Source organism: the organism of the source record quoted next, unplaced genomic scaffold, assembly GCF_019419815.1.
Source record: "Pyrus x bretschneideri cultivar Hongxiangsu unplaced genomic scaffold, Pyrus_bretschneideri_v1 Contig9, whole genome shotgun sequence".
In the NCBI taxonomy this organism is placed as follows: Eukaryota; Viridiplantae; Streptophyta; class Magnoliopsida; order Rosales; family Rosaceae; genus Pyrus; species Pyrus x bretschneideri.
Genome location: NW_025999831.1, coordinates 4,739,203 through 4,750,022, shown reverse-complemented (window position 1 = coordinate 4,750,022; position 10,820 = coordinate 4,739,203). Strand labels below are relative to the sequence as shown.

At 34.2% G+C, this 10,820-nt stretch overlaps 1 protein-coding gene across 1 annotated transcript; it reads left to right on the top strand.

Moving 5' to 3' along the window:
* The first annotated feature begins 1,141 nt into the window (after positions 1-1,141).
* LOC103947865 lies at positions 1,142-2,076 on the top strand. Its single transcript, XM_009358832.2, has 3 exons — positions 1,142-1,337; positions 1,662-1,828; positions 1,920-2,076. Exons 1-3 carry the CDS (start codon positions 1,227-1,229, stop codon positions 2,044-2,046), a joined length of 405 nt encoding a protein of 134 aa, XP_009357107.2. The 5' UTR covers positions 1,142-1,226; the 3' UTR covers positions 2,047-2,076.
* Positions 2,077-10,820: the final 8,744 nt, after the last annotated feature.

Here is a 10,820-nt window from a genome sequence, read left to right as displayed (position 1 = left end):
TTCTATTCTTATATTTGAATTCAGCTATTTTCGTTTAGTTTAATTTAGAAATTTCCTTCATCCTTCAGTTTATTAGAGCATCTCAAACTCCCACCACCACTTTGAGGATTCATTTAAGGACTTCAAAAGAACATTCAGGTCCCTAAAGAATTATTGTCTTCAATGGGGGATTCTAACACTATAATTCCTAAATTGAAGGACTAAAATATTGAAAAGTTGTTGTGCATTTTGTTAGAGTATTGTTGCCATTGATAAAATTTAGAAAGCTATATCCGCCGTTTGTTTCCCAATAATTAAAGAAAAAGAAAAAAACCAAAAAGAGAAGCGGTTTTGCAGCATTCACATGTGGGGGAGTTTATCAAAAGGCATATATCTATTTTCTTTTTATTACAGGATTTATCTTCCAACCACTCTATTACCACGGAGACTAATAATCAATTAGTCCTTAAGTTTACATTAACATAACAAGGTGCGGAGGTTAAATATCAACTATTCAGGTGCACAATGTAGTGCAAGCTTTGTTTTAAGGGACAAATGATTTTTTAAGCCTGTAGATACGCAATTTTGCATTATCTGCCCACACGTTTGGAGCCGAAGCTGAGAGCTGATTTTAAACAATTAAGTAGGAAATGAGAACCAGCACCTGCAGAAGTAGGTTGGTGATTTGTTGGCTGGCTTCACGGAAAATTATTAATTTAAAAGGGAAGCAGAATCTCCTTCCTTTGTTGCCGACTGGACAATATAAAAAAATTACCATGTTGTAAAGTCAACAATGAAACACATCTTAATTTTGAAAAGGACACATATGGTCATATCGAATGTAAAGTAGAAGACATTCAACCACAGGACCACCATCCACACCTAATCTAAGGATTAGGATTCTCATGATAAAAAAATATGAACTGTTGGATAAAAATCTAACGGTTATAATTATTATAACTTTAAAGGGATCCACCTATTTGTAGCCATTGGATAAAAATCCAACGATCCACGATCATGAGGATCCTCATCCTTAGATTAGGAGAGGATCCTGGTCCCAACTACAGGAACTACTGCTCTTCTAGATATATATATATATATATATATATATATATATATATATATTCCAACTACAGGATCTCCTACTGGTCTTCTACTTTGCCACTGGTTATATATAGGTCCCGTCCGATAAGTTCATAAATACACATACAGAAAGAGAGCTAGAGTGAGGCAGAAAGAAGCAACCTATGGCTCCGTTCCCCTCTCCAAGCGAACGCACAGCTGCTTTGGCCCTGCATCTCCTCGCCACCAGGGATGTCTCAAAGGATGAGATTCAAGCTCATTCGATGAATGTCGAGGTGATCGAGCTTCTCTCTCATCCATTTTCGAATTTTTACGTGGTGTTTGGTATTCAAATATAAGCTTTGAATTTGTGCTTAATCAATTTGTTGGTTTTGTTAGATTTTTCTCCTTCGATTGCCGTTTTCAAATCGATTTGTTGTTTATTAGATTTTTCTCATCATTTTACTTAGAGCTTCAATTTTCTTCCAATTTTTTAACTTGCACTTTGTTTTTTTGTAGATGATAATTTATATTGATTAGTTAATCTGTTTACTTTTGTAGATGATAATTTATATTGATTAGTTAATCTGATTTTAATTAATCATTATTTTCTTAATTAGTGGTCCAGCAGGCGAAGTCGAAGCAAACGACTGCGGGTGAGGTGTTTGGTTATGGACAAGAAAGCCGAAGCCATCCTGAATCTCTTGTCACGCGACGGCTGTCTCCCTGAAGTCAAGATACGTGAGGATCTCGGTGACAATCCCGACACCAGCAAAGCACTGAGAAAGTTAGCCTTGCCCCTCTCTCTCTCTCTCTCTCTCTCTCTCTCGGAATGTGTTATGCAAGAATGGTTGATAGAAGATACTGTGTTCATGCAGGTTGCTGAGCCATGGGAAGGTCAAAAGAGTAGGGGCAGGAGGGCGTCACCAGCCATATGTTTACACGGTATATGTATTTATATTAAAGTTGGTTATTTATTGTGTATTTTTACTCACAATCCTTTAATATTGTAAAATGAGTTTATATTTTTAAGTTTTTGTAGTAGTTAAATGAATCAAACTCATTTAACGATAATTAATCAAATCTAAATGAATTAATATGGTCATAAGTCTAGTGGCTGCTTAAGTTCACTTAATATTTGTGTTTCATGTTAGTTATTTATTTATTGTTTTAATTGCAGATATCATGAGAACTGTAGCTGACTAGCTAGGTAGCTAATGGATCGGGTTGACCAGAAATAATAGGGTTTAGGATACTTCTTTTGATATAAGAGTAATGTTACACTTATCATCTATTTGTATCGTCATTTGTATCATTTTCCTAATAGAATTTTGTTAAACTCTTATTTAACTTAGTGAAACGGCAATGCTTATTATTAATCACTAAGCAATAACAGAATTCAAAGAATGTAATCGACCTAAGAGAGAAGTGATGTAAGTAATTTAGATGAATAAGATCTTTTTCTTATATTTATTCCTAAAATGTTGCTGGTTCTTTTATAAGAAAATAGGCCCAAATAATTTTTGGACTTTTGTTTGTTGCAAGGTTTTTTCTTTATGAAAATTCAAACATCAAGAGAGTATTGGGATTCAGTTTTTCTTATTTTTACTACTAAAATGTGGATCATCCTTATCAAATCATTCCTGGACATTTAAACCTTTTTCTTGCATGCAGCCACTTAGACTACCTGATCCAATGGGATCTAGAATGCAAAGTAAAGAAAAGTCCTACTTGGTTGGAAAAAAATGGAAACTTACAACGCAAATGACACGTCTGAAAATCCAGCATGCATAAGCAAATCACCCAACCGGCATGCATAAAAGCAAATCACCCAACCGGCTACCGATTGCAACAGGAGCGAGACAAAACGTCAAACATGGAAACTGATAAACAACTGGATCATAAGGCATAAATCTGATGGGATGGGATTAAGAGCCCGCACCCAAAATGGAGCAAAAGGTTCCCCTGTCTACCAAAATTATTAATTTAATGACAATCTCCTCTGTTGACTACTAGAATCCCAAAAAAAAAAAAAAAAAAAAAAAAAAATATATATATATATATATATATATTCTCTGTCTCTCTAAACATGGATGCGAATCTGTGTGAGTGGGCAAAACTGTCAGACTTACAATCGCCAAATCCCAAATCCCAAACGTTCTATGTTTTTATATATTATATATATATATATATACACGTCAAATCCCAAACCCAAACGTTCTATGTTTTTATATATTATATATATACACGTCAAATCCCAAACGTTCTATGTTTTTATATATTATATATATACACGTCAAACGTTATATGTTTTTATATATTTTATATATACACGTCAAACGTTATATGTTTTTATATATTATATATATACACGTCAAATCCCAAACGTTCTATGTTTTTATATATTATATATATACACGTCAAATCCCAAACGTTCTATGTTTTTATATATTACTAGCCTCTCTGCACGTGCGTGCGAGAGGCAATTTTGCATTACGGGGCTACGCGTCCTTAAAGGTGTATTGTGTCAGTTTTTTTCTATTGTAATTGTTAAGATATATTTTAAACGAATTGTGCAAAGAGGAATTTTTTTCTTTACATGCACGTCCTAAAAAGTTGTCATGTTTTTCGTTTTCGTTTTGCGTAAAGTAATGATTTAAATGTTATTCATGCAATTGTCAAACAACATCGGATTTTGAATGCAAGTTCCTACCTAAAGTCCATGAACAATAGTAAGTAGATGTAAATAAAAATTAAAATAGAACTTAACGTTGTAAATAAAACATATTTAAGTTGTGTGTAAAATGCATGATTAAATCATTTAACGTGCGTGCGCGAGGTATTTTTTTAATCACGGGCGCATAGCACCCCTAAAGATGTTTCTCTGATTGTTTGTTTGTCATTGTAATTGTCAAGAGAGATTTTTAATTATCATGCACGTTCTAAGAATTTGTCAAGTTTTTTGTTTTCATTTTGCATGAAGTAATGTTTTATATATGAGGTTTTTTTATTTTTTTTATTTTTTTATTTTAATTACGGTGTAGTGCCTCTAAAAACGTCTTGCGTTAGAAGTTCTTCATTCTAATAGCTAAAGCTATACCGTTTAAGTATTGTGGCTAATTAATTGCATTAATGTCCAAAGTCAAGCTAACTCCCCTTCATTCTTTTTTTATTTATTCACGTTTTGACTATTGATGGCATTGGCTTCCTCTAAATTTCAACACCAAGCAAACTTCTTGTTTTTGTTAGGCTCTTTTTTCTCTAACGTTTCAGTTACTCAGTAGTGAATTGCTTAACTATTTTTCTTTCTATTTTTTTCCTTCTTTTTAGTATTTCTTTTCCATAGGCAGTGCATTTCACAAACATGCAGGGAACCAAAAAAACATAAAAAGGAACGAAAACCTAACAAAGAGGAAATTATTTATAATACATCCATGAAAATTAAAGAAAACCTTATAATATGTTTCAAAGACACGTTTGTAGTTACCAACATTAAAAATAAAATAAAATAAATCCATCTAGGAGTTAAATTTTCTTGCAACATGAGCGCCATGGTTGCCACCCATTTGTTTTCACGTGATGCTTCAAGTTTTCATTGCGAATCTATAAACACTATGAGGAAATTAGAAGTCAAACTATAAAAAAACAAAGCATCATTATATAAGTAGAGAGTAATAACATGTACCTTTAAATTAGATAATTTACCCATAGCAACACTTTTACTCCAATTGCTTGAAGAAGACTGTAAATTAAGTATTTGTTCAAGTTTGAGTTAAAAGTTTGTGATTACGTTTATGAAATAACTAATAATGTGATGTTGTACCTTAATCCTATGCTTCAACTTTTTCAATTTGAGCGAGGTATGATGCTTGTAGAACTGTTACAAAATTAAGTTTGAAATATTTCAAACTAATATAACAGAATGTACTGCATACTTAACTATTAAAAAATGTTATTATACCTTATCCAGAAAAATTGTATGGTTACGATTAATCTTCTTCCTACACCCACATAATTGGCCAGTTAGAATATTCATGTGTTATATGGTCAAAGATAGATAGGCATGGTAAGTAGGATTATACCTTATTCGTTGAACTTTTTTGTAGGTTCGTATGATGTGAGGAGTATTTGCTTTTTTCATTTCTGCTAAAGCATTTTTCATGTGCCACCTATATGAAAAAGGTATATATAAGGTTCAACTTTTCCTCTCAAATTTTTATTTTATAAAAAGATTAAGAAGAAAGCTAACAAATACATATTGCTCATGCTTCTTCTTTTTAAACTCTTTGAGAATTAGTTTGCTGAGTTCAACAGTTTTCACCCCAATGGAGATGCCCCAACCAGGCGAAAAAATAGAAACATGCCTGCTAGGTAGCTCATTTTTAGGTGGTGCCATCTTCACTTTTTGTCGCATTTCTTGTAGAGTTCCTACAAATAAACAAAATAAATAACTTTTGACACAACCAAAATAAATATGAAAAATGCACGACTTTTGGGCATATGTATAACATATGTCCCATTTGAGGGCACCTTAAAATGCAATGCATATGTTAAAGAGCCTTTCTTAATCACTCGTGCAATTAGTATTCAGAGATTGTCTATACTTAGTGTCTTCATATATGTACGTACAAATGTTTTTAAACCTTCTTACAATGCAACACGATAATACTTTCTTTGCACGGTAAAATAAAAAAATAAAAAAAAAAGTCACCAACAAACGTGTTAGAAAATGTCAAGGGCATAGAGACAATAACAGATGTCATCTCATGTACTAAATTGTCAAGCTTTTCTTACTGCTTGTGCTCAATTGAAATAAGAAGGATTCAATTATTCAATCGTCCAAATAATCTATTAACAAAAGGCACTTCAAAGCTTGTTTGGCATAAATGCAATAATAGAACAATGACATACCATATTCTGCAACCAAAGGAATGGAGTCCAAAATTTTATATGTTGGGTCACAAATGAGTATCATAAAGAATTCCAGTAAAAGACCACAAAAATCAAAGGGCAGCATTCTTTTTTCTTCACTAAAGCACAAAACTACCATACACTTTAATACATCAGATAAACCGAAACCCGCCAAAACTTTGCTATGTACATATAGAGTGAGATTAAGAAGGAAAAATAATGCTATCCTTAAATAATTTATTTTCCAAAAGAATTACCATTGTGTTTTGGTTTGCTTCTAAATTCCAAGCATGTAGCACACAATTAGAACAGTAAACAATCTCCAATTTTCTTAGCACCAAAATGTAATTGACTTACACGTTCAACCTATCGAAACTAATTTCCGAAATTAGAACCAAGTACAATATCGCTTTCCGGCATTTTTACTATGAAATTACCAAAACATAAACAAATTTGAGCTTCATATAATCACTGTAAACGCGTATAAATACAAAATTTGATTACCTGAGAGAGTGCTGTTAGTTTGCAACCAGTGCCGAAAGCCTCAATATTTGATAATTCAATGAGCATTGAGATTTTAGATGACGAACGACAGTACCACACCAAGTATGAATATGTAGAAACACCAAAAAAGAAAATCATTGCTAATGCAATACAAACAATGTTGACATTGTTTTAAGTATTTAACACAACAAAAAGATATCAACTTCCAAAAATTTCTTAGCCATCCAGTAGACACATTGTAATTAAATTTACTTCATGCATCTACCCCGAAACCATAGATGAAAGGCGCATTTCTCTCAATGTGGGTGGGACCCAAAACAATCAAATTTATTTGCCACCCAATAACCCAATTTTCCCAGCAACCAAACAATAATTATAAAATATCAAAAAATTGCTTTTTGAAAAAAAAGAATAATAAAAATTAATTTACGTTTTTGACCTTTTACCTTTGCTTGCCTTTTCTACACTGATCTCCTCCTCTACTTCTTTTTTTTTTTTTTTGGAAAGCCTCCTCTACTTCTTAGTCTTCGATTTTCCGACTCCACAAAACCCTAAATTAACAAAGGAAACCGAAAATTCCAAACCACAACAAATCAAAAACACCAAGATGGAGCAGATTGATGGTAATGTAAAGCCCTTGTTGGAAATTCCGGGTCCAATTCCTCTACTGAGGGATTTAAAGTTTCAAGAATACCGGCACAATAAGGGGGATTACTGCTTGTACAAAAAAAGCTAAAGAGTATGTAATTTCTGCACCCGAGAGTGAAAGCGGAAGTGATTTCCACACCAGAGAAGAAAATGATCTTGAGTTGTCAAGGGGAGAGGTTCAAAGGGTCAAGAAAAGCGATGGAAATGTAATTCTGGGAAGTGACAAGGAAGTGATTTCTGCACCTGAGAGCGAAAGCGGAAGTGATTTATGCACCAAGGAAGGAAAGGGTTGTGAGGTTTCGGTGGAGGAGTCTCCGAGGGTCAAGAAAGGAGATCAAAATGTGATTCCGGGAAGTGAAGAGGAAGTGATTTCCGCACCCGAGAGCGAGAGCAGAAGTGATTTCTACACCAAAGAAGAAAAGGGTTGTGAGGTTTCAGTGGAAGAGGCTCAAAGGGTCAAGAGAGGAGTTGAAACTGTGATTCCGGCAAGTGATAAGGAAGTGATTTCGACACCCAAAGAAAGCCAGAGCACTGGTTCCCAACAGAGCAAGAAGCCTTGGAACTTTTCATGGGAAATTTCAGATCCATTTTCAGATGTTGATCCAAGACTTTACCAGAAGTACTTTGAAGAGATTCCTGACGATTCTAGCTACTTCAGATGGTGAATATTGAACAGTCTACTCTTTCTTCTATGTTTTCTATGCTTTGTTCAGATTTTGATCGTGGTTATAGTTAGATTACTGGATGATTTGGGATTCTGCGGATTAGTTAATTAGTTGGATAAGATTTAATGGTGAACAAATTCAATCATTTTATGTTTGTAGTAATTCAATCATTACTTTCAGTTTCCATGATGAAGAAAAAATTGCATGGATTTGGGGCAAAAAATTTGGGTACCCAGCGATTTTCTTGATATCTATTTCATCATGATCTTTTCAAAATAGTCACAACTAAGCATCAAACTTACCGTAAATGTATATCAACATTTTTATCTATGTATATCAACATTTTTATCGGTGTAGAGGCCGTACGGGCAGAGGAGTGGGCTGCTCTGTCCGTGGGGGAGAGCTCTGGGGAGAGCTTCGGAGGGGAAGTGGTTGTGGTAGCCTGATTGGTACAGGAGAAGTAGGAGGAGCTGGAGGATAAACCAGGGCCGTGGGTTTTGATGTCTGATTGATGATGATCCATTGGCGTTTCAAGATTACGTGGATTTTGTTATTACAGGTAGCATTACAGAGTGTATTAATACAGAACCTCTGTCTGGATTGGATTGGATTTGGATTGGATTGGAATGGGGAAAGAAAGATGGAGATGGTGATGACGTGACATGCTCATCAGTTGAAGAGTCGTAATTGGTTAAAATCTAATCGGAAATTTGTCCATAAAATTCAGACAAAATCATGACATGTGGTGTTACGGAATTGGTAAAAATTCTACTTAAACATCTATCCTCAAAAATTGTATTTTCAGATAATGACAGAAGATTGGTTAAAAAAACCTATCCGAAATGAAAAATAATTTTTTTATTATTTTAATAAAAAAATAATATTCATTGCAATCAATTATTATTCATTTGATGGATTGAATGGACTTTTGCCCGGGGCTTTTAAAGATGGAGTTGCTCTAAGAGCAATGTCTGCCCCTGTAGGTCTTGAGCCTTCGGGACTAGGTCGATATCTTGGTGTGCTTTGGGCCTATGATGTTAACATCCTGCCATTGCGCCTTCCCCAGGCTCAGGGAGGCATGACTACAAGCTCTTTTGGTTGAATTGTTGCAGTTTTTATTAAAAGACATGATTCTTACTCAAAGTGCAGGAATAAAATTAAAAGAAGTAACCTGTATTTTCTGGAAACTCTAAATAGAAGATATGCTTTTTGGGTCAACATTCTTAATAAAAGTTGTATATCTTCAACCAAAATGAATGCTTTAATGTCTATAAATACCTATTGTATCATAATGTTTCACCTACAATTTCATAAATTTGTTTCTACATTCCTTGCTCTCGTCTCTCTCTATCACATTCATACAATTTCTTTCTAGTTATTTCTAAGGGAATATAATTCAATTTTGCTAATCAAATATTTCATACTTTGTTGTATCCTAGAAGTGATTTGCTAAGAACCCTTTAGCAAACTCATTATAGTGGGGCAAATAACACTTTAAGGAAACGAGTACCTCAAAGTCAATCTTTTCAAATTATTCTCTATATTTTTACATTTACTCCAACAATCATAAAGTGTTATTTTCGTCATGGAGAAAAAAGTCGGATAACATGGCTTTGAAGATTATCAATCAAGATGTCTACAAGCTAGACAAATTTGATGGATCAAACTTCACCCAATGGAAGGACAATATGTGTTTCATGCTTACTATTCTAAATGTCATATATGTGTTGGACGCCAAATTGCAGCCTATTCGTGAACCAAGTGACAAAGACACAGACAAAATAATTGTCGATTGAAGGAAGCGTGAAAAAGATGAATTGTATGTAGAGGACACATCTTGGCCACATTATCTGATCGTTTGTATGACTTGTACACTCATATTCAATCTCCAAAGGAAATTTGGGAAGCGCTTGAATACAAGTACACAACGTAGAAAAGAGGTACCGATAAATTTCTAATGTTCCCACTCAAAATCAACAGTAGAGCCCACTCTTTGAGTCCCTATACAATCCTCACATTTGAGAATTCCTTTGAGGTATGAGTGAGTCCCTATATTAGGATACTTTGACGACTTCTATTTCGACTCATTGAAGCCCTAAAAAATTCTTTCGAGGTACGAGTAAGTCCCTATATATTGGGACATTTTGAGAACTTCTATTCCAACCCATTGAAGTTCTTTTTCCATATATTTAAGGACCATACAGATGCAGAGACTATTTAGCGTCTCCATTGGAGGCTCAAAGAAAAGTCAGTTGCTGTATCCAATGTTTGTGAATCATCTGTGCCAGAGGAAGTTATGAAACATTTGGAATATGCTAAGGTATGCTTTCGCTCATTGCTCTTGGCCCACATGAATTATTAAACTATTTGGAAGATAGCCCTGAGACATTTGATGTCCAACGGTGGGGAATTTCAGCCCTGTAATTGGCCAAGGGAAAGTCACAAGCATGTAAGTCAATTTTATTGAACTTGTCATTATGATGACATCATACATTCAGCATGAAACTTGTCATTCTGCACACAAGAGGTGTGGGTTTTTTCACCATTGACTCGTAAATCTGTTTACAAACACATCAAAAAACTACGATCTAATGATATTCCACTTTAATTGTAAGTGAGATGTCTTAAATTCGATTCTTATCAAAAGCGAATTGAAATCGTATATTATTAAACCATTGTAAGACCTTAACTCACTCTACTACCTTTTAGTGTGGATAATATTATTTATTAAAGAAAAAAATACAGTAGAAGTTGCAGTAGATTTCCCATTTGTGCTCACAATTTACAGAGTTAATAATAACTTCGGAAGGGGGTTGATGCGGAGAATTTTAAGCGAATCCCAATCAATTTTTTCGTAAAACTGTCAAAGGCCAGTTTTGCGTTCATAGGAAGATCGTTTTAGATTGTTACACCGGTACAAAAACTTGTTTTTTGTGCAAAGAAACAGTAGAAATTCGTCGATTTCAAAGATCCATTGACAGATCAACGAAGTCTACCATGGCCATAGATCAAAATGGCCAAAACAAAACCTTTCATAATGCAACTCCGATC